Here is a 24,415-nt window from a genome sequence, read left to right as displayed (position 1 = left end):
CAATGACCCAGCATCTTTGGATGTGTTACCACATCTTCTTGAAATGTAAGAAAACTCCCTCCTGACTGACAGCATATGACTGAAGGCTGTGATTAAAGAAAGTACCTTTAACCTCAATGAGTTCACAACATTCGGAATAAGCTCGGCGTGTAGAACAGCTCTACGGAAGCAGCGGTCTTTTTTTTTATTTATTTACCTTATTACACGTTGTTTCTTTTATTGCAACTCAATGTGCTGATTTAACAGGAACTTACTGATGTCCTACTGTGTGCAGGGTAGGTTGTCGCCAAAAGACAAAATCTGATGGGGTGCCTGGGTGGCTCGGTCTGTTAAGTGTCCGACTTGGGCTCAGGTCACGATCTCAGAGTTCATGAGTTACGGGCTCTCTGCTGTCAGCATGGGGCCCGCTGCAGATCTTCTGCCCCCGTCTCTCTCTGCCCCTACCCCTTTCTCTCTCTAAATGAATAAATACATACATACATACATACATACAAACATAAATTAGAGAGAGAGAGAGAGAAAATCCGGGCATTGAGAACCAGTCGCTTATGAAGGTAGAAGGGACTCTACTCTGGAAATGACAGGAGAAGATCTGGAAAAGCTGTCAGTGTGAAAGGCAAGAGGTTCATAAAAGCAAAAGGCAGAGGTAACAGCACAACGCTCTCTGGAGCGTCCGCACTTTGGAGAGCAACATTGAAAGGAAGTATTCCGAGTGTCTGGAAGTTTCCCCACTAATGTTGGCAAAGTGTGCATCTTCTCATTTAAGGTGCCACACTGCAAAAGCAGTGATAAGAAAGGAGAGCAAAGAGAAAAATTTAAATTACTCCCAGGATCTCTGGAAGATGAAAGGACTGTAGCAGGACTTTTTTGTGGAGGAAAACAATAATTGAATAAAAACCAAAACCTTCAATTTTTCCATTTAACAAAACCCTCAAATATTTAATCATCTTGAACTTCTTTCATCAGCTAATAAGTGACCGACAGCCAAAGAAAACCAGCTGATATCACTAATTCTGTTTGGGATCTTGGTTATTTTTCTTTTATATGTGAACAGAGGCTGTCTGTGCTTTTAGGCCATTCATCTCTCCACTTAACACAAATGATGTTTTTGGCACTAGATACCGTGGCTGTGGAAACTTGGATAATCTTGGAAGCGGGTCTGTCCACTGGGTGTGAGATTTAAAAGGGGGGAAAAAAAAAGATACAGAGAGACTGAGGGTAGGCCGGGGTCGGGGGCGATCGCAAGGGCCCTTTTGAGGTGAGGTGGAGACTGAGTATGGAAAACTGCAGAGGCCAGAGGCCGGGGTTCAAGGGAGTGGTAACAGCAGGTGTTTACAGGGATGCCCTGGGAGGGCTGCAGGAGCTCAGGGCCGAGGTGATCTGCCTGCTACTTCTGTCAGGCTGGCGGCAGTGGCTTCGGGGCAGATTGGCCTTTCGTGGTGAGTGACCAGGAGGCTCCGAACCGTAAACCAGGAGGCTCCAAAGTTCCTCATGACCCCTCGGTGTAAGCCATCTAGGAACTTGAAAACCACAGGTGTTTCGGGGTGCCTGGGTGGCTCAGTTGGTCACGTGTCCAATTTCGGCAAAGGTCATGATCTCATGGTTCGTGGGTTCGAGCCCCGCATGGGGCTCAGTGCTGACAGCTCGGAGCCTGGAGCCTGCTTCGGATTCTGTGTGTGTCTCTGTCTCTTCTCCCCCCCCCCCCACCCCCCCGACTTGTGCTCAGCCTCTCTCTCTCTCTCTCTCTCTCTCTGTCTCTCTCTGTCTCTCTCTCAAAAATAAATAAATGTTAAATTTTTTTTAAAAATCACAGGTGTTTCTTTTGGAAGCAATAGTACCTTTGACTCATATAAATCCAGAGATACATTTCTTCTTGATAGTGTCAAAGACTATGTCAGATTGTGGCAGTTGACTAATACTGATGGGACAGCTTTTCTAATGTCACCACAGTATAAATAGAAAAAAAAGTTTGATTTTTTTTAAGGTTTATTTATTTGTGGGGTGCCCGGGTGGCTCAGTCTGTTGAGTGACCGACTGGCTCAGGTCATGATCTCACGATTTGTGAGTTCAAACCCTGCATCGGGCTCTGTGTTAACAGCTCAGAGCCTGGAGCCTGCTTCGGATTCTGTGTCTCCCTCTCCTCTTCGTGCTCTGTCTCTCTCTCTCTCAAAAATAAACAAATGTTAAAAAATTTTTTTAAAAAAGTTTATTTATTTGCGAGAAGGGGTGGGGGACAGACGGCGGGGGGAGAGAATCCCAAGCAGGATCTGCGTTGTCAGCACAGAGCACGATGCAATGCTGGGTCTCATGAACCCATGACATCATGACCTGAGCCGACTTCGGGAGTCAGACACTCACCCGATGGAGCCACCCAAGCACCCTGATTTTTTTTTTCTTTTTTTAATTACTGGTGTCAACCATGGTCCATCAAGTCTCTCTTCTTTACTAATGATGACCTTGGCCAGGTTCCATAACTTTCTGCTTGCTTGCGACGTGACATTACTCCAAACCAGTTTAAAATCTCAATCTTCTATACTCTGGTTTCTCTTCAGATCGCATAAATCTTTCGCCTTTTAAAATCTCAGTCTTCTGATTCAAAGTATTCTGCTCTCCAACCCAGATTAGACTTAGGGTTCAAGGGACTTGGCCAGGAGACAGAGGCATGATTGGCTTTGTACACCCCTGTCTCCTATCCCTATCCCCTATTCCTATTCTCCTCTCTCTTCTGGGATCAGTGTTGGAGACAAGGAAGAGATAGGAGAGAAAAGTCAACTGACTCTTTGCTTAACATCAGAGGTCATGGCACTCTCCCTGAAAGCTGTCACTGCTTCTTTGGCTCACTGTGGTTGGCCACTAATGTCCTCTGTGGCAGCCTTCAGATACTGACCCTCTGCTGGGCTTGGTGGGTGAGGCCTCTCTGGAGCCTCCGCACTGATACCTGACAGGGGACATCTGGCCCTAGCATCACATCCTTGTCCCCCATACATTTCCCTCTGCCTGTGTAACACCTCCCTGCTCTTGCTGCTGGAGAACCCTCTCCTTCTCTAAGTGGCATGATAGCCAGCTCACCGCAAGCCCCTTCTGTAACGTCTGCTCAATTTATGGGTCATGTTCTTGCCCGACACGGGTGGGAGTATGGGTAGCTTCACAGCCCCTCCAGATCATTTTTCTCGAGTTCTTTTTCTTTCTGCTGCGGTCGGCTCATCCACAGATCACGCGTGCTTCCCAAGCAAATAGGAACAGGTAAACAAAATTCTACTCTGTCCTCTTTACACTCATCCCCAACTCCTTAAAGAAAAAAAAAATATTTATTTTTGAGAGCGAGAGAGACAGAGCATGAGTGGGGCAGGGGGCAGAGTGAGAGGGAGACACAGAATCCAAAGCAGGCTCCAGGCTCTGAGCTGTCAGCACAGAGCCCGATGCGGGGCTCGAACTCACAGACCGGACCACGAGATCATGACCTGAGCCGAAGTTGGGAGCTTAACCGACTGAGCCACCCAGGCACCCCTCGCATCCCCAACTTTATGGGCCCACACACTAAAAGGGACAGAGCAGCTCACCACTGCCTCTCCCTGCTCAGGAGGCAGCCTCCTGGGGACAGCGTCAGGCCCGCCCCTTACAGTTCCTTGGAGGCTCAGTGGGATCCGAAGCAGTGACATTGGCTCTGCTGCACTTTTGTAGGCTCTGGGGAAAGTGTCTGATAGCAGCTCCTGCAACCTCGCCAGAACCTCTCTTTTGCTTGTCATGGCCCCCCCTCGCCCGCTACCCCAGCCCGCTCTGGTCTCCCGTAACTGGTTTGGGACTAACAGGAAAAGTTCCATTTGCCTTTCTGTTACAGTCCTATGAAAAAACAAAAATGTTGCAGGGGAGGTCTTGGAATGACACGTGCCTTTGCATTTTCTGACAGACATTGGTTGAATACGGAGCAAATGTCACCATGCACAACCACGCCGGGGAGAAGCCCTCCCAGAGCGCCGAGCGCCACGGGCACACCCTGTGCTCCCGGTACCTGGTGGTGGTGGAGACCTGCATGTCGCTGGCCTCTCAGGTGGTGAAGCTGACCAAGCAGCTGAAGGAGTAAGTGACCCATTCTTGCCGTGACCACCAAGACTGGCTTGTCCTCACTTCGCTTAGGTTTGAGCCAGGTGCTTTGGTTGTACCAGTCTCATGTTGGTTGTACAGGGAATTCCTAGCCTTCTTCTCTCGGCTTTTCTTCTTCTGTCCCAGGTCTTCCCGGCCAGCACCCGTGCCGCAGGTACCAGAGGCAAATTGACATTTAAACAAACAGTGCAGAGCAAACTTCCTAAGCAGGGAACGTAAGGTGTGTGGGATGACAGACGGGTTCTCTCTGTGTGCATATCTCCGGGGCCAACTTCTTAGCGGTCATAGAAAGAACACAAAGGCAGCGTCCCCAGACTCCTGTCCTTTACGTGCTAGGAAATCATAAAGTGCCTGAGAGAGAAAAACAAAAAACAAAAAAAGCAAAAAACTAGAGATAGACCCATTTCCCAGCTTTGCAAAAGAAAAATGTGTATTTGAGGAATTACAGACAGATGATCTGGCAACCATCACCAGTAAATTTATTAGAAAAATTAAGCAGACGATTCGTGACTCTTCAGAACGCAGAAGAGTGTTCGGTCAGCGTGATGTTACTTAAAAGCTTCTTGGTCTAGATGGAGTGAGTTCTGTTCTTGCCAAGATTATTGAACGGCTACCCACTGCTTACCTAGACATCAGGAACCATTTGTGGGAGGTTGTCAGGATAAGCGTGAAGAGAGGGGGACAGTGGAGAAGCTGTCAGGTAGGTGTCTAGCAGGATGAAGATCAAGGTGCCGACAGCACTTTAGAGGATTAAAGTCAGACTTTGGGAAACACCAGCCGAATGACAGTTACCGTATTGGGGAGGGAATCACTAAAAATCGGAATCAGCATTCAGAGTCATGTTGACAGATTAGGAGGATGAACCCTAAAAATTAAATGTTAGAAGCAAAATACGAAGTGTTTTAAATTATTTTTAAAAACCTTCTTTTTCCCAGTTGAAAAGAGACGTATGGTGGATGGGAGGCCTTACCTGATTACAGGTGTAACCAGGCCACAGTCTGGCACGTCCCCGGACCCTCCAGTTCTTCTCTAAGCTTGACAAAACCTTGGTCTCCCTACTTCCCCCGCTCTTGTCTCAGAGGCCAGGTCTCTGTGTACCCTCCTGCCCTCCCTACTAGAATGCCCTCTTTAATGAAAACCCAGTTAGGTTTTCACTGGAAACAGGACTTAAAAATTGAGGATGTTTGTTGGGATGAGCGCTGGGTATCGTATTATATGTAAGTGATGAATCCCTGGGTTCTATTCCTGAAGGCATTGTTACACAGTATATTAATGAAGTTGAATTGAAATAAGTAAATTTTAAAGATTAAAAAAAAATGTTTCTTTTATGTATTTTGAGAGAGGAAAAAAAAGAGCATGAGCAGGGGAGGGGCAGAGAGAGAGGGAGAGAGGGAATCCCAGGCAGGCTCCCTGCCATCAGCGCAGAGCCTGACTCGGGATTTTGTTACAAACTGTGAGATGACCTGAGCTGAAATCAAGAGCCAGACGCTTAGCCAACTGAGCCACCCAGGTGCCCCTAAATAAATAAATTTTAAAAAGAAATAAAATAAAAATTATAATGGGAAGAATAAAGCAAAATTAAACATTAAAGGGGTTCCCTCCAAGTATCCTCTGCCCAGTTACACAAATCTCCCCAGGGGGAGGGAGCGAAGTGAGCTTTAAGAACTTCTTGTAACTGAGGGGAAAATGCCCACAAACTCATAACTCAGTAAGTTACGTTTCCATAGTGAACATCCTTGGACACATGTCTTTAGGTACATGTGTAGGTATTTCTAAAGCTAAGCTCCTAGAAAGGCAATTGCTAGAACACAGGGCATAAGTATTTAAAATGTGGATAGATGCTGCCTAATATCCTTCCAGAAATATTGTAGCAATATCCCTGCCCCCCAGTAGTGTATGGGGGGGGGGACGCCATTCAGAGGAGCTTTCAAATAATCCAGTAGAATTTTTTTTTCTAAAGATTCATCCTCGGAAAGACCAAAAAACACGGTCCTCAGTCTCTATACCGTGGAATTGTGAGCTTTTCATGAGCTATAATAGCTGTTTTATTGGTGAGCAGTTCAAGGTCAGGGTCTTGGCTGCCTTCCCTGTCGATGGGCCTAGGATAAAATACACATGTATGCTAACAGATAACAGCTCTTCTGCTGTTCCCAAAGCTGAATGCTGTAGACAGTTATCATTAGGCCAGTGACAAGATAAAATATGAGAAGTTATGCTGTAGACCCTGGTCTTTTACTTACCATGTTCCTCAGTGAGATGGGCAAAACTAGAAGTGAAAAGGGAAGTCCACTTGGTCTAGCCACAGCACCCTATACCCTTCACGCTCCAGGGCACCAACAACACAGAAAGGTGAAAAAGGAGGGTTGAAAAATAAGAGTTTTTCTAGTCCAAAATTTTGAGTGAGAGACAGTGCTGAATGCCTTTTCCTACTAGAATAACTTTACTAACTCTTTATCATTATAAAGATAATTACTATTTAAAAATGGCAACCTCCAGGGGTGCCTGGGTGGCTCAGTCAGTTAAGTGTCCGACTCTTGATTTTGGCTCAGGTCATGATCTCATGGTCCATGAGTTCAAGCCCCACAGTGAGTGGGCCCTGTGCTGACGGCGTGGAACCTGCTTGGGATTCTGTCTCCCTCTCTGTCTTCCCCTCCCCTGCTGTCTTTCTCTCTCTCTCTCTCTCTCTCTCTCTCTCTCTCTCTTTCTCTCTCTCTCTCAAAACAAGTAAATAAAAAATTTTTTAAAAAATTTAAATGGCAACCTTCAGCTCTGTTACAAGTCCTCATGTACAAGCCTAGGTCTCCCTGGTTGAATTATGTCCTGTCCTAAAAAGATAAATTGAAGTCCTAACCTCTAGTACCTCAGAATGTATGCCTGTTTGGAGATGGGGTCTTTATAGAAGGAATCAAGTTAAAATGATCTCACAAACCCTGAGATCATGACCCGAGCTGAAGTCGGATGCTTACCCAACTGAGCCACCCAGGCGCCCCTGCTGTCTCCTTCTTTAGACAATTAAATTTTCAGTAGGTGAGTCACAGAACGAGTGAGATAAACTGAGATCACAGACTTTTATTTTCTTAGGGGTGAAATGTCGGGACTAAAACTGACCATGTCTGAAAAACAGAGTACTTGGGGAGATGGCAGGGTATCCTCGTGGTCTGATCTCACAGAATTAGGTTTAGGTGGCCAGTGGTTGTTGAGTATGTGCAGTGACACTCAGCAAGGAGAACGCTAGGCTTCCTCAAGCTTGTATCTAAAGTCTGGCGGTCGTCATAAGAACACTTGTAATTCATTCATCTGGTTCCACACCCTGGCCCATGAGAGAGTCCATTTTACCATTTTTGATGCTACCTGTATTCATTTTCTACTCCTATAAGAAATCAGCACACACCTAGTGGCTTAAAACAACACAAATTCATCTTGCGACTCTGTAGGTCTGAAACGCGGAATGGGTCTCCAGATTAAAATTGAGGTGTCTGCAGGCTATGTTGCTTTCTGGAGGCTCTAGAATGAGAGTCCGGTTGCAGAATCAGTTCCTTGTGGTCGTAGGACCAAGGTTCCCTTCTTTTGCTGGCTGTCAGCTGAGGGTCACCGCCGGCACCTAGAGGCCGCTGCATTCCTTGGCTCCTGGCCCCTTCCTTCCTCTTCAGAGCCAGCAATCACAGATGGAGTCCTCACACTGAGTGTGTCTGACCTCATCTTCCTCCTCCTCACTGTTAAAGACATGTGGTTGGATTGCATCACCAATAATAATAACCTAAGATAGCCTCCCTGGTTTCCTGTCAGCCAATAACAACCTTAATTCTATCTGCAACACTAATTCTCTTTTGCCGCATAAGATAACGTGTATTCTTACCTTCCAGGGATTAGAATCCGATGGCCATCCTTGGGGGGTGGCGGGTGGTCATAAAACGAATAAAGAGTTCAGTAAATACTGCTTATTCTTCTAAAGTCAGAATCAGTGGGATTTACTTTTTTCAAGTTCTCTAATTATGTTTTCTAAACAGATGTTAATTTCCGTCACCTGCGGCATTTAACTGATTTTTCTTAAATTTAAAGCACGTTCTGATACCATTTAAAGTACATTCCGCTTTTATGTCCAGAATAAATTGAGCGTTGCCATACCAGGTTTCCCTTTATGTAAGAAAATGCTAAGTTATTTCATTGTTTTTACCCCCTATGGAAATAGTCTGCTTTTGTTGCTCTTATTTTGCTCTTTTCTGATCACTGCATTAATACAGTTACTTTAAAGATTTAAACAGTGTGGAAAGAGTAAATAATACATATAAGTATGATATAAGCATATGTGTTATAAGTAAAGATTTAAACAATGTGGAAAGAGTAAATAATACATATAAGTATGATATAAGCATATATAAGTAATATATATTTTATATACAGAGAGGGATTTCTTAAAAATGTTTCTTTTATATTTCTCTCATATAAAGAAATTTATATTTATATTTATATTCTTTTATGTTTCTTAAAATATTAAAAAAATATACTACACCCACTATTTTTATAACTTCCTTTTTTACTTAATATATGTATGTATATATATGTATATGTATTTCTATATCTATATGTATCTACTTTATACATATACTAGGGAAACTTTTTCTATGTCATGGATACTGGAATAGATCATCATTTTTAATAGCTGCCTCTATGGAAGCAACTAAATTATTCACTGAGTCTTATTGATGAGCATTTAGGCTACTTAGAGTTTCTTGCTAATGTGAATAATAAGCATCCTTTTGGGTAATTGACTGTGTCCTTCGAAGATTTCTGCACGGTGAGGACGAAGGCCATGCGTATTTGTAAGGCTTTGGGATTTATTGCAATTTATTGCAAATTATCATGACAAAATTTATACCTACTCATTTATAGTAGTGGCCATGTATCAGAGAGCTTATGTGTCTCGCTTCACTTTTCCCAGACAGACAATGGAACGTGTCACACTGCAGAACCAGCTCCAACAACTTCTAGAAGCCCAGAAATCAGAGGGCAAGTCCCTCCTTTCCTCGCCCAGGTAATACCAGGAACATTAATGGTTAGAGTTCTTAGGTGTCTTTAGTCTCTGAGCCTTCTTTTGGACTTGAAGAAGACAAAAACAGAACATATTTTATGTTTTATAAAGAGGAATAAATATGAGACGTTACAGGGGGAAAACGCCCTGGACCTGATGTCAGAAGACCCGGCTTCATCTCTGGTTCTGCCATTTCTTCATTCTCTGACTACAGAAAAGTCACAGTCAGATTCCTTCATTTCTTCACCTGTGAAATGGGAATAAGGATACGTAGGTGTATAAGGTTGGTGAAGATGAGAATAATGAATGCAATTGGCACAACATTGATGTGTAAACAGTAAAACAGTAGACAGATCTCTCGTCATAGCGTTAGGTATGAGGCCCACTACACTGTGGTCATGGTTACCACTCTGGAGTTATTTGGAGATTGATGAGCACAGACATTAAGTGATTTTTCTTATTCCAGTCCTGTCGATCTGTAAGTCGTTAGTGGCAGTGGAGGCAATCAGTGATAGGAGATCACCTCATATGTTCTTCATCATCTTTCAGTTCGCCATCCTCCCCCGCTTCCAGAAGGTCCCAGTGGAAATCTCCAGATGCGGATGATGAGTCTGTAGCCAAGAGCAAACCCGGGGTCCAAGAGGGGATTCAGGTGCTCGGAAGCCTGTCGGCATCCAGCCGGGCCAGGGCCAAAGCAAAAGATGAAGATTCTGACAAAATCCTCCGCCAGTTACTGGGGAAGGATATCTCAGAGAGTGTCTGCACCCAGGAAAAGCTGTCCTTGGAATTCCAGGATGCTCAGGCTTCTTCTAGAAACTCAAAGAAGATCCCTGCAGACAAGAGGGAGCTGAAGTTGGCTCGGCTGAGGCAGCTGATGCAGCGGTCCCTGAGTGAGTCCGACACCGATTCCAACACCTCTGAGGACCCCAAGAGCACACCCGTGAGGAAGGCCGACAGGCCCAGACCGCAGCCCATTGTGGGAAGTGTGGAGAGTGTGGACAGCGCAGAAAGCCTGCACCTGATGATCAAGAAACACACGTTGGCATCAGGACGCAGGTTTCCTTTTGGTATCAAAGCCTCCAAATCTCTAGACGGCCATAGCCCATCTCCCACCTCCGAGAGCAGCGAACCCGATTTGGAATCCCAGTGTCCCGCCTCAGGGACCACTCCCCCAAGCCAGCCCTCCGGAGACCCTACTCAGCCCAGCCCTGACAGCACCACCACCCAGAAAGTGGCCATGAGCCCCAAGAGTGCCCTCAAGTCTCCGTCTTCCAAGCGCCGGACATCTCAGAACTTAAAACTCCGAGTTACCTTTGAGGAGCCCGTGGTCCAGATGGAGCAAGCTAGCCTCGAGCCCACTGGGGAGAAGGACAGAGATAAGGGCAGGACCCCCCAGAGGACCTCTACGGGTAGCGAATCGGGGGATCAACTGAAAAGGCCTTTTGGAACCTTCCGATCTATCATGGAGACGCTCAGTGGCAACCAGAACAATAATAACAATTACCAGGCAGCCAACCAGCTGAAGACCTCCACACTGCCGTTAACCTCACTTGGAAGGAAGACAACAGATGCCAAGAGAAGTCCCGTGAGCTCTGCTAGCAAAGGAAAGAATAAGGCGGTGAGTGCCTTTTGGAGAATATCCCATTTCTTGCCTGTGAATTCACTGTGCTGTTCCTAACACTACAGATTGCTGACCTTTGCCACCTTGAGGGAATCCCCAGAAAATTCCAAAGGGATGCATGGACAGCTAAGTCCATGTGTTCTTTAAGGATATACGTCATATTAAAGTATATATGTTTTGCTCTTCCTTGGAAAATATGCTAAAAGAGAAAGATGAAAGAAATCACAGGAGGTTATATTCTGGTCCCCCAGTTTCCCAAAATAGTTTCATCCTTGAGTGTTAGGAGTCCTAAACTGGAAGGCATTTCTGCAAGATGAGACCACCAATCGATGTGAAATCAGGCCCTTCCTTGGCACAGATTCTGCCTCAGGAAGAGTTTGTTCTCCTCATCTGACTGGATAGTTTATCCTCAAGCCCGATTAAAGAGCACATAAATAGAAACTCTATTTCCAAAGACTTAACTACTCCACTTTGGAATGACCTTTGAAATGAATACACCACAGGGACCTCCACGTTGGCGTTTTATGATACTCACCCCTGAGTGTTGATCAGGATGCCATAGCAGTCTGAAGCACTTGGCAGTACATAAGGGATGGCAGAGTGTGGCGGGAACTATATCTTATAATTGCATTTACTAGAAAACCGGAGACTATAATCTGTGGTTTAAAACTGGTGAATGGGAGATATGAATGTCTTTGTAGGCTGTAGGCAATGTGTCCTGTATGCTCTGCACATGCCATGCCATCCAAAAAATGGTACAGTAGCCAAAATGCGAAATGCTGAGGGGTAGAAGGACCTAGAATATCCATCCTGCGATCTAGAGAGTCACAGCCTGCATAATTGATAATTTGCCACATGGTAAAATTCCATTACAGTGCAGTTGAAGAACTGTCCAGATTCCTTTTGCAATACTAAAATCGAGTTTCAGTTAGTATCTAATTAATTGAACACCGATTTTAACTATACGTTGATTTCCAACGTCAGTTGCCTTTGTTGCAAAGAACTTCCTCACATGTATATTTCCGCGAGAAAAGTCACACCCCTGCCCCGAAGCCCAGCCCCTTTGGGTTTCATATGCCCAAACTTACCTTGCTCAAATAAGACTTTCCCGAGTAACTTAATGGGTTCTGTCACTCAGGAGTAAGAGAAGGATCCCACCAGCTCGTGCCCCTCGAAGTATGTATGAAGCTTGCATCCACTAATCTGCCTCCTGCATGCTTCCTGTTTATCGAGACGCGTGCATGTGCTGAGCTCGTTGCATGTTTTCAGATGATGTCTGATTGCACCTCTCTAGGAGATGTACGGCAGCTGCGTCACCCTTTCCTCTAACACGCTGACCGAAGAGCCTCTGCGTAACCGTGCACGGTACGTGGTGCTAGCGGGTGCCTTGCGCAGCAGGGCCACGCCTTTGCTTTCAGTTGCATGACCTTGTAAATTACGGTACCAGAGCACCCTTAGCAGGAGCCGAGAGGAAGAAGAAAATGCCACCTTTCCCCCCGCAAATAGAAGCAGCCAGTCTTATAAGATGGGCCTTAGGAAGGGAACCAGTGCCCTATTGGAGGGGCTTTGATCCAGCCGCAGAGAGCGGAGGAATCTACTCAGCTTACAAACGCGCTGTGTCTCCCAGTTGACTTTGGCTTTCAGGCTTTGTTTTAATGGAGTCAAGTACCAAGTAAGTCTAGAAATTAAACTTCCTGTCACGAGTGGGATGAGCCCATCTCTGATCAGAATGAGCACTGCGAAGCAGAGGTGAGGTTTGGTTTCATCGCTGATCCTCAGGCTGAAAGCGTCATCACCGTGCTTGGGAGAAACAGGGCCCTGCCATTCTGAGATTGCGCTAGCTTGACACTCGGAACCGCCGCACCCATCAGCGAGCCAGTCTGTGAGCCCACCAGTGACACAGGGGTCTTTCTCAAACAAAATGTTTACGGTCCAAAGTGCATGGGCTGTGCACCTAAAAGGATCATGTCCGAAGGTCCCCGGCGGTTCAGGCACTTCCCTGGGCCAAGTCCTTCTGCATCAGGACTTTATTTCCTCCCGAGGGAATGCGCATCACTTCCTGACAAAGCAGGAAATGGAAAAGGAGAGTGGTCCAGGGTGAGTGCATGTAACCAGTGCCCTGTGACTGGCTTCTCTCGGAAGTAACCCCCAAATTCATCAGAAGGGAGACTATCGCTTGTAAATCACTCAAACTTAATTTAATTTAATGACTTAAAGGAACACAGTGGCACCTCCTCCAGCACCCTTCCCAAACCCTCCACAATGTTTTGGCGAATGTATGCCTGTTTGTACCTATAATGATAAACACACACGAATAGGGGTGTGTTTGTTGTTGTGAGGGTAAATTTCAGGTCAGAATACCAAGGTGCAAGAAATGTCATTCTCCTTTTCCCCCCCTTTAAATCAAATGTAATCAGGCTGGAAGAAAGGTAAATCCCCATCATTTCAGGGAGTGCCCCTAGGGGTCTCACTAAGTCAGTGTATTGAAGGAAGCACCTTGGAGCTTGGGTATTAACTGGTCACCAGCATTCAGTTTGGGTCAGACTCACATGTTGCCTGAGTCTGGGCTGCTTCTGTCCACAATGGAGCAGGGAATCGTCACCAGTGCTGAGAACCCATTGCTTACTGGCTTTTTTCTTTTCCTCTCAACCCATCTTCCCCACTCCTATACCCTTCTCAGTCCCATATGAGGTCCAGTGTGTCTTCAGGTGCCTGGAAAATTATGCTTTTGTCATTAAACAGAAGTCACCAACAATACCCTCAGGAAAGGCAGCACAAAGACTTGGCAAACTCTTGGGAGAGAGAAGGAGAACATCTCTCCTCTCTTACAGGTTCCTCCAGTACCCGGAAATAAGACAGTTGGTATCACAGTAGAACCATCCTGCCAGAAATATTTCATCCTGTCTTTTCACAAGCAAAGGAGCAAAGCTGAGCTGTCTTCTATACTATAATTATAAAAACGCCTGGGTGCTCAGTTGGTTATGTGTCTGACTCTTGATTTTGGCTCCAGTCATGATCTCACAATCTGTGAGTTCAAGCCCCGCATCGGGCTCTCCGTCAGCACAGAGCCTGCTTCAGATCTTCTCTCTCCCTCTCCATCTACCCCTCCCCCGCTTGCATATGCAAAATAAATAAAAACATTGAAAGAAAAAAATCAGAGCATCAAAGAGGTTTTAGGGCTACTCAGCTGTCTGACACTAGGGTAACACTTTTGTACTCCGTTTAAGAAATAGTCCTTTGGAAGTTTCAGTCTTGAACCTCAAATTCACTGGCTCTACATATTAACAGAGCTTGAGTGCAGTGATCAGCAGAAACCCCAAAATAAAAATATTCAGTGTATTTTATTAAGTAAGCATCCCTTACTGACCCCTTCCCCTCCCTACCTTATAAATTAAACTCTCCTCTATCATGGTTGCAATTTAGCATGTGTTCCGTAGAAAGTGAAAACTCACCAGTTTGCTCAGGCTGGAGAGGAGAGGTTTCTGTGACTCACTCATACTTACAGAGGCAGAGAGAACAAGGCCGGAGTTCACTCCTTAGATAAAGTAAGGATGGATAGCTGTAGTTGAAATGAAGGTAACTCAGAGAAATGAAATAGCATGAGATTGTGAGCATGAAAAACACCTAAGTGACTCTAATGCTTGCTCCATTTTGCCTTGGGGACCATGGAAAGAACATCCCACAGAAGGACGCAATATGGAAAGAAACCCAAGTGTTCATCCATCAGGGACGCCTTCACATCTTGGCCCAAGAGTTTGCTTGAAGGCTAAATGACTCCTCTCGGGTAGCAGGGATTCCCCAGGATTATATAACTTTGGAAACCACTGGGGGTCATTGGGTTGGAGTTGGTTCCAAACATTATGCCCCTGAACGGCCCTATTGCTGTGTCCCCGGAGAAAGAGTGGGGGCAGTGAGACCTAGTTCCAGGCAGATGCTGGAACCACATTTTAGTTCCTAAGAAACATCTGTTTTTCCTGGTAAGAGAAAAATATGGGCAATAAATGTATTTTAAAGAATATCACCTCTGTACGGTAGTTCTGTTTACTATTTATTTTTCTAAATTGGTCACAGCTTGATGGCAAAAAATCTAAATTTCTTTTCAATGTCCTTTAAAAGTAGATTCAACTCCATTACGTTGGACAGCTTTCCCAGTGTGTTTTCAACTGCAGAGGATGACTTTGTTTATAACAAGCAGATTTATCTTTACTTTTCCTTATAAAGGACAAGTTGGTTTTGAGTTATTACAACTCCAAGGGAATGTTTGCAATTATTTGTCTTAAAACGCCAATAAGACATTCATTTCCCAGACTTTAAGTCCATGTGAGACCTATAACACAGGAAGTGAGATTTGATTCCAGCTACCAATAGGCAGAGAGTATTATCCCCTGGCCGCCATCAGTCACACCCCCTCTGACCACAGTGACATTGTGGCCTGGAACCCTAGTCGTAGCACCAGCACGAGAGCAGACTTGTTAAAAAAACATTAAGTAATGAACACCATTAGTGTTCATTTTACTGCCAAGGAATTAGCCACACCGGGAATTACACATCCAGAACCAAGAGGTAGTATCAGATATTTTGCATCGATGTCAGCGTTGTTCGATAGCCACTTCAGCGGGAGAGGTGTATTTGGCCTGAGACGATGTGAGGCGTGGCAGTGGTCATCTGCCGTGCCCAGAAGGAGGTCAGAGTTCAGGGAACTCACCCCCGCCAGCGCGTGTGCACGCACGCACACACACGTGTATGTCCTTAGTGTCAGGGTATCATGCTAAACAGAAAAATGAACAAAGATGTGGAAGCCATTGGAAAAGGAGAGGTGAGGCCCCGGCATAAGGCTGTCCCAAGTACAGTGTACCCTCAGCCCCACTGACGAGCCCTTCCAGAGCCATAACAGACAGATGCAGTCAGCACAAAAAAGGAATCCCTGATCCTGCTGAGTAAATACACCCTTGCCGTAGTCTCTCTGAATACAGTAAATTAACCACATTCTAATCTTGTCTTGAAGTTTTTAGCGTATTTACTTTTAACCCATATGCTTTTTTAAGGATTCTTGAAGGGATGTTTCTGTAATTACTCAGTCATTGTTGCGTTACCATGCTCTCTGATACATGTTGACTGCAGAGTTCTAGAATGACTTTACCAGGGCAGACAGAGTCTTAATGTAACAGTTCAGAAAAGTTGGTTCAAGTGCTAATACTAAAAGGGGATTTAGTAGTTAGAGACATTAGCAATATTATTGCTCAAAAACTGTACTTTCCACTTCTAAGCCCTGATCTGAAGTGTGTGTTCATTTCTTTTTTTTTTTTTTTTTTAAGTTTATTTGGAGAGAGAGAGAAAGAGACAGAGAGAGAAAGCATGCAGGAGGGGCACAGAGAGAGAGAGAGAGAAAATCCCAAGCAGGCTCCACACTTCCAGCACAGAGCCTGATGCGGGGCTTGAACTCACCCACCATGGGATCAGACACCCCACCGACTGAGCCACCCAGGCACTCCAGTGTGTGTTCATTCCTAATATACTAACTCTGGGACCTAGAGCCAGTCCATCAGTAGGAATTGATAGCAGGCCCCTGAGGTGCTTTCCTCAGCCCCAGAAATCCCTAGAACCCACCTGGTCAGCTTCCCCTTCACTCCTCTTCGTGTATCCCCAGGTTCTGTGTTCCCTGCACAACTCACCCTACACCCACCGTCACCTTTGCTTCCGTAGAGTTCATACTAGTTTCAGGGGGAAAACCCTTATTTCATACTGAAGCTTTGTCCCTGTGACTTGGAGGAGAGAGAAGACCCCAATCTTGAACATTTCTCCAAGGGAAGGTTCTCCTTCGTATAGGCCACAGTACTGCACTGTCATTGGCTGTTGCATAGTACAGTTGGGTGTGTATAGAAAAATACCCATGTGTGGGGAATAGTTAAAATGATCTGACCTTCCCAGTGTCTCAGCACAACTTAGCAAACTTTTTATAAAAGCTGCAAGAGTTCCCAAGGATGACCAGAACATGATTCACAAATGGAGGTGTTTTTTTTTTATTTTTTAAATTTTTTTAAGTTAATTTTTTTTTTTTGAGAGAGAGAGAGAGCACATTGAGGATGGGGAGAGAGAAGGAGAGAGAGAATCCGAAGCAGGTTCCACACTGTCAGCGCAGAGCCCAGCAGGGGGCTCCATCCCACGACGGTGAGATCATGACCCGAGTCGAAACCAAGAGTCAGACGCTTAACCGACTGAGCCACCCGGGCGCCCCAAAGTTTCTTTTCATATGCCCCATATACCCACTGGGAAAGGAAAAGGCACATTCCACCACAGGAAGACAGTGAGACCTAGTTTAGTCCCAAAGCCCTGATGAGACCTAGAAAAAGCTATTGCAACTAAGATCCCATGTTCAATCCCCCTGCCCTTGGAAGGCAGGAAATGAGCGTGTGGAACAGCCGTGAACTATAAGTAGGAGGGTACAGAGGGAACACCTGCCTTCAAACCCAAAATCACCCCACCTGAAATGCATTTTTTCAGCATGTGAATTCTTGGATAAATGTAATCACAAAATTTAAGAACAAGCAACTCCCTTCTCCCACATCCACCCTCCTTTCCTCACCTCCCTCCAGGGTCCAGGTTTGAACTGTGTAATGTTCTGTTAGTGTCATATTTGCACCACCTCGGCCACCACGGGGTGTCTCCAGACATTAAAAGAGAAATGCCTGGGGGAGCCTCAGTGGCTCAGTCAATTAAGTTTCCAAGTCGTAATCTCAGCTCAGGTCAAGATCTCATGTTCCTGAGATCGAGCCCTGCATAGCGCTCTACACTGGCAGCACGGAGCCTGCTTGGGATTCTCTCCCTCGCTCTCTCTCTGCCCTTCCCCTGTTATCTCTCTCTCTCTCTCAAAAATAAATGTATAGACAACAACAAAAAAAGAGCAGTGCCTGTTTATCAACTCTTAGTAAGGCTGGAGTTTCAGAGAAGCAGCAATCTGTTTGAGGCTTAAAAGTACAGACTTTACCAGACAACTTCCAGTACCTTCACCAAGCTTCCCTGCTCCAACCACAGTCCTTTGGGATTTTCCTTCCCACACTGAGAACAGTGCAGATACATTACCGAATGCCACAGCCTTGGTTTGCCAGTGCACTCACTGCAACGTCTTTAGCAAACAGCCACGCATTTTGCTGTGCCAGCACAAGGGCAATGCTGCCTTCATAAAAGAGATCAGAGTCCAGAGACAATTAACAGAGGACACGGTTAAAACACCAGTAAACTCCGTAAAATGTATACGGTGCTTGACAGCCTCCCCATATTGCCATCTTTACCCCCAGTGTCTAGCTCAGTGCCTCGCACACGCTAGCAACCTCCTAAACGTTTGGCGAGAGGGAGAGTGGAGAAAGCTAAAGAGGGAAAAAGAGAAATAATAAGGACTGAGCCCATCACCCCACAGAAAGAATGGTGTCCTCTGTAAAAACCTAGGCCTTTTGATTACAACCCACCTACCTACAGTGAGTTTTAGTGTGGGTGTTTTAAGGGCAGGTTTTCATTCTTTGAACCAGAATCCCATTTTTTAGTGGGTGGGATTTCTAGATTTGCTCTCGGTAAAGTTCTGAAGGAGATCACAAAAAGTTACAAAGTCTCCCTGTTTTGGTGATCAGTGAAAATGTAATGCATGCCCGTGGGCCATTTTTGACTAATCCTCTAAGTAAATTGCTGTCTGGTCACCATGGGCTATGGAAATATGGAATCCAGGCCTGGATGAATCAGCAAGTTAGATTACTTGAAAAGCTGTTACTTAAATTTAAGCCTTTCTTCTTTCCAATTTTGGTCACTGAGAATGTGATTTCATCTCCAAAAATGAAATCAAGGAACAGCAAATTATCTGAATAATTCATGCCAGAATTACCCAAACACTTTTGTTCTTTTGAATACTGGTAATTCAGGACTAGGTAATTGAAGGATGCAGAGAGGCTTGAATTATCCTGATATTATTCAAATAAATGCCTCAGATTAACATTTTACTTGCTCTAGAGTCAGCCCTGTTCATACTGGGTTTTGTCCCATGGAAAGTGTTCTTTTTTAGTATTTTATGACCACCGCACCCCTCATATTAAAACAGAAACACTTTGTTAATGTCTAAATGATGATATTATCTTTAGACTATAACCTAAGCCTTCTTTTTCACTTTTATTTATTTTTCATTTAATTTTTTGTTGAACTGCTCTAGGTACATACAATAGTCCTACTAGCATTATAACAAAAACTAGCTGTCCTCTGCCCAACCTACCGTGTCCTGTTCCCACTTTCCTGAATCAGTCATTTGGCTTTCCTTCAGGTGTATTCTCTCGTATCCTGTATGGCTAAATCACATGCTCCTACAGGTTTTCAATTTTAGATATTCTCTCTGTTATATATTGGTATTCTACTATAGAAGGTAAAAATGACAGCTAACAGTTACAAAGCATTATACGACTGTTGTAACCTTCACAACAACACAATATGGTAGATACTAGTATTATCAGATTTTGCAGATTGGAAACCAAGGCACAGAGAGATTATGTATCTTGTCCAAGTTTATACAGTAAGGATAATAAATTGTGGAGCCAGGATTCCAAAACTCAGTATTCTCCATGATGAACCAAACTTGTCTGTCTCTATTTCAGCACCCAACACTGCCCCCCACTCAACACACACACACACACACACACACACCCCTACCTACATCCTCTTGCCACTATTAATATAGTTGGGATTAAATATATCTTTGAGATTAAATCAGTATTTGGTGTTTATTATTACTGTGGCTAAATACGATTCACAGTGAATGCATGCAGTATGCTATATCGTATTCCCTTTCTAATTATAACATTACATTTTCTGAGGAGAAAATAATTTGGACTTCTTAGTTTCCAATTCATTTATTAACATTTTTCTGGAGACAGAAATCTTCTTTCAGTGCATTCAGACAAATCAGGCATCTCTCAGTTTGTCTGTTCATAGAGACAACCTCTTTCCTCCTGCCCTACTCTGGACTGCTGCTATCTGGCAGTGCTATACAGCTGCCTTCCCGGAGTTTCCCATATACATCATTCTGGGAATTTCTTTTGCTTCTCTCCTGTCTAGAGCCCTATTTCCTGAATCTGTCCTTTCTCATTTTTGGTGTATGCTCTTGTTTTGGTAAACAGATCTCCTTCTTCCTAGGGAGGTGGATGCTAAATTTGTTGAGACTCTGCCTGTCTGATAATATCTTCAATTTGCTCTCATACTGGATTAGGTGTGTTTGGCTGGGTATAGAATTCTAGATAGGAAATTATTTTCTCACAGAATCTTGAACACGTTGTTTCCTTTTCTTCTTTTTTCTAATGTGTCTGTTGAGAAGCTCCATTTCTAATTGCTAATCCCTTGGAATTTATTACGATTTTCTCTTTATTTCCCAGTGTTATGATTTCTTGTTACTTTGTCATGATTCTATTTTCATTCCTGACCTGTGACACTTGGAAGGCTTTTTCAGTCTTGAAACCTATATGCTTCAATTCTGGGAAATGTTTTTATACGCTGTCTTTGAATGTTTTCTACATTGTAATTTCTCTGTTCACTCTTTCAAGAAATCTTATTATTGTAATGCTGGACACACTGAGTCAACCCTCAGGTCTTTATCTTTATTCATCCTTTTTATCTTTACCCATACTTTTGCTTTTTCTAGTTCTTTCTAAGGTCTTTATTGACCTGTACCTTCCAATCTTTCTAATCTTTTTTTTTATTTTTGCTGTAATGGTGTTAATTTCTAATAGTACCTTATTGGTTTTCTCTTTGTTTCCTTTTTATAGCATTATACATGCAAGACTTACTTAAATTGTACAATCAAATATAAATGTATATTTTTGTCTTTTCTTCCTTTTTGCAAAAAAGGTGGCAAGCGATAAACACAGTTTTGTCTCTTGCTTTTTCTCACCTGACACATTAAAGTTCTTTATGTATTCATGTATAAAGAGTTTCTTTATTCTTTTATATAGCCACATATTATTTCATTGTATGAATGTACTATTTTTAACCCTTCATTTTATTGACATTCTGGTCATCTCCTTTTGACTTATAGCAGCTCTTTATATTTTACATATTAGAAAGACTAACCCATTGTAATATGAATTGCAAACATTTTCTCGGTTTTTCTTTTCTTGTTAAAAATGTTTAAAGTTCTCATTGTCTCCCTATGTTATCTCTGTTAACTTTGACTTCCATTTCTCTCTTTATTTTGGTCCCTGTCTTCCCTAGTAGCACTTTACTCAAATGTCTGATGATTCCTAACTCATTTATATTAAAGAACAAAACAGTAAAGCTGAATAGAAGCTCTGATTTTATGGGCGAAGCTCTCTGACTGGTAGATGTTGCTTCATATACACACTGGCAAGGACTAGGCTCTTTTTTTGTGAAAATCCTGAAGTGGCAGTATTTGTAGGTCTTTTCTCTTGGCCAGTTGATTTATCAAGCTAAGGCAACTACAGTCTCCTGGTAGAGTCAGTAACCTGAGTGCCAAGAATCCATGAGTCAGACCAATAGGAGACGGGTTGAGAATTCTATTCTCGCTTTCTCACTTAGGGAAATGTTCATTTAATCTCATGGTTTCCACCCCCTTCAGCTGAATTCAGAGTCTCTCTGGTTCATGCCTTGCAAATTGTAACTTCCAGTCTTCCTTCACATTGGGAAAGGGACAGTCACCTGGCCTCATTGGGTTGGAGAGGTAATCTGGGATATGAACTATTACTTCCACAAATTTTTCAAATCAACCTCCCACTCTCAGCACCCACTCAGTACCCACTGTCGCCAATCAATATGTTGGGTTCCCTGACTGAAAGTTTAGATTTCTGCGTCTTCTCCTCTACTAAATCAATTCCACAGGTCCATCAACCTTCCTGTTTCTGAAAGTGTTGGTATTTTGTTATCATCTCCTCGCTCACTTCCCTCATTCGTTGAGATTTATACCTTTTTTTATTTCTTTACTTTCCTTTTAGCGTTGTTTTGTAAGAAAGGGGTGGCAAATGAGTGTATTTAATCCACCGTGTTTAATTGGAAGTCCCTTGGACATCTTTTAATCAGCCAGGGTTTTTTTTCCCTTTCTTCCCTTTCTTGTCTTTGGAAATGCTCCAAAGTTCTGTTTAGGGGCACCTGGCTGGCTAAGTCGCTAGAGCAGGTGACCCTTGATCTCAGGGTTTTAAGTTCAAGCCCCCTGTTGGGTATAGAGATTACTTAGAAACAAAATCTTTCTTTAAAAAAAGTTTTATCCAGACAAATAAAGAAGTAAGAATTAGAACTTTCAGATGTTGATGAGAATCAAATATTTCCTAGAACCCTGAGAATAGACTACATGGTCTTTGTAAGCGAGCACATTTCTGAGGCCATAAAACTCCACCTCGGGTTCTCATCCACATATGTCCTCATGTTAGGAAGTAGCATTCCCAGAAACACTGTTTTTGTCTGATGTACCAACAAGAGGGAATTTATTAATATGTAGGCTACCCACCTTCAGGAGAGAACTCTTCTCTGGAAGATTCTTATACCTAGAGTGAGAGTAATATCTCATGAAAATGAATGCATCTACCTAGAGGGAAATTCACTTAGGAAACAGAACTGTTCCAGGGCTTGACTTGTCCTTCTTTCCATAGGCTCACTAAGTATCAATTATTGATGGGAAAACAGCATTGCTGCTCCCTAGTTTCTTCTTTTTCCCCTAGACTTACCTACTTAGGGTCTTCCAACATGCTGCTACTCAGTAGTCACATCCCCTTAGCATCTTCTTTATGTGATTAAGGTTCAAGCTTTTTGGAGATTCAAGATATCACCAGGGAATCCGTGTCAATCAGCTAGAAACAGCTCTTGTTTCCACTCGACCAGCATTACTATGCTTATTATCTTATTTGACTCTGATAAAATTCACTGGACTAGAATTGTGCCTGGATTCCAGTCAGCATGCTTGAGAAATTACTTCCAGAACTGAATTAAAAGTGTTCAATAAATATGCGTTATTACATGACTATAGCTTTTATTGTTTAAAGAGTGGTTTATATGAAAAGAAAATAATTTGCCTACTGGAATGAAGTGTTCTTCAGTGTGGTTTGTATGAGGATAATTTCCATTTTTGGTGAGTTGTTTAGTGGTGTTGTCTTGTAACTTGACCATAATTTTATCTAATTCTGGCCTTTATGGTTTCTCTTCTGCTTAGGCATAATGACATCAACAGAAAAATGAAGAAATCCTGCAGCATAAAGCACATTGCTGAGCCAGAGTCAAATGAACTCTTCTTGTAAATCACTTTTTTATTATCTCTCATTGCCGCCCTTGGGACACCATTTGGAAGTTTCTGGACTCTCCACTATGGAAATAGAATCATGAGAACAATGCCTCACCAGCAGAACAATATCAGGATGCCTTAAATTTATAGTAGTAGACTCTATAATACACATTTTGGGGTGATATTTGTATATATAACTTGTTTCTAAAGAGATGCTGTTTAAAAGCATGATCAGGCAAATGTTATGTTGTTTTGAGCGTGGATTGGTTCAGCCTGCCCACACAACGTCCACCAAGCCACCGGTACCATCTTTTATTTCATCCATTGCATGGGTGTTTGCTAATGTTGATTGAACATTCTTTTTCCAGTAAAATGGGCAGTTTGGCTCAGCTCCTCAGTGAGACCAGGTCAGTGGTACTGTTTTCTGTCAAGAGCATTTTTTCTGTCATTTCTACTTTTTGTATAAAGGAAATAAAACAATGTTAACAGCACCTATAAGCTCGAGGCACCTACTTTCTAATCAGCCTGTGATGTTCTGGTCTCTTAGGGACCTTGAGAGTATTTTGATTGCTGATATTTTATTTCAGGAACAAACTGCCGGGTTTAGCTATTTTCCCATAGGGGTGAAATAAAACATTCTAGTTTTCATTAAGTACTAAAGGATCAGACAAGTATATAAAGTAAGTCAATTCCTTCTGTCTTCTCAAATCCCAGCGTTGACATGAGAAAATACTAATGACAGCTAAGGATTCAGCCCCTGCTTGGGTCACTTTTTCTGTCTATAACATATTATGAGACCTGTCTAATCCCTTTAGGAGACAGTGTGGAGCCTGAGTTTATAACAACCCTATTGTTGATACAGCTCTTTGAATGCATGTAAGCAGTAAGTTCCAGATGGTTTCGTCCTATCATGTAAGAATATATTTCTGTTGAAACTTCAAGAGTTTTATTTTCAAAGTGTTGGCATGGCCCATAAGAGGCCTGTCAAATTTGAGTTGGGAAGTCAAATGTGTTCTTACCAGTAGGAGGGAGTACTGTATGCTATTTACAGTTACTAGCAGTGTTTCTGCGGTCAACTGTGGACCATTCTGTATCCTGGTGGGCACCAGAGGCCTAGAGACTGAGTTGAGATGCAGTCTTGCCAATGTGGATCGTGTGACAAACTTAAGCTTGACAAGACGAAGGAAGGTATAGAAAAAGGGCCTAATATTCAAATGCCTTTTATGTACTAGCCACACTTATGTGGAGATATTACCGTTACCCTTTTATAGCTTCAAAATTAAAACTTTGGAAAGCTTAGGTCCTACGTCTGAAGTCATGCTACGTGTCACTAGCAGAATTGGCTCCGGCACGGGTGTGCTCATTATCACCACGGCACTGTCCTACCTGTCCTGCCCCATGTCCTCTCTTCAGT

At 43.5% G+C, this 24,415-nt stretch overlaps 1 protein-coding gene and 1 long non-coding RNA gene across 6 annotated transcripts in view; one reads left to right on the top strand and one right to left on the bottom strand.

The window, feature by feature from the left end:
• SNCAIP (synuclein alpha interacting protein) overlaps positions 1–23,492 on the top strand; it is a 156,865-nt gene extending 133,373 nt beyond the window's left edge. For 4 of the 5 annotated variants that reach the window (XM_019469557.2, XM_053907534.1, XM_019469556.2 and 1 more), the window contains exons 8-12: positions 3,908–4,077; positions 9,041–9,133; positions 9,680–10,748; positions 12,046–12,116; positions 22,933–23,492. In XM_019469557.2, coding sequence (XP_019325102.1) covers positions 3,908–4,077; positions 9,041–9,133; positions 9,680–10,748; positions 12,046–12,116; positions 22,933–23,017 — 1,488 coding nt within the window. In that variant the 3' untranslated portion in view covers positions 23,018–23,492. The remainder of the gene's footprint in view (positions 1–3,907; positions 4,078–9,040; positions 9,134–9,679; positions 10,749–12,045; positions 12,117–22,932) is intronic. The other variant, XM_019469559.2, reaches the window with a different exon arrangement.
• LOC109278877 (uncharacterized) lies at positions 8,917–9,681 on the bottom strand. Its single transcript, XR_002085874.2, has 2 exons — positions 9,537–9,681; positions 8,917–9,377 (listed from the first exon to the last, which is right to left on the bottom strand). It is a non-coding gene; the product is annotated as an uncharacterized LOC109278877 (long non-coding RNA).
• Positions 23,493–24,415: the final 923 nt, after the last annotated feature.

This window comes from Panthera pardus, unplaced genomic scaffold, assembly GCF_024362965.1.
Source record: "Panthera pardus isolate Hobbes unplaced genomic scaffold, ASM2436296v1 HiC_scaffold_2, whole genome shotgun sequence".
NCBI lineage: Eukaryota > Metazoa > Chordata > Mammalia > Carnivora > Felidae > Panthera > Panthera pardus.
This window is presented reverse-complemented; position numbering and strand designations above follow the sequence as displayed.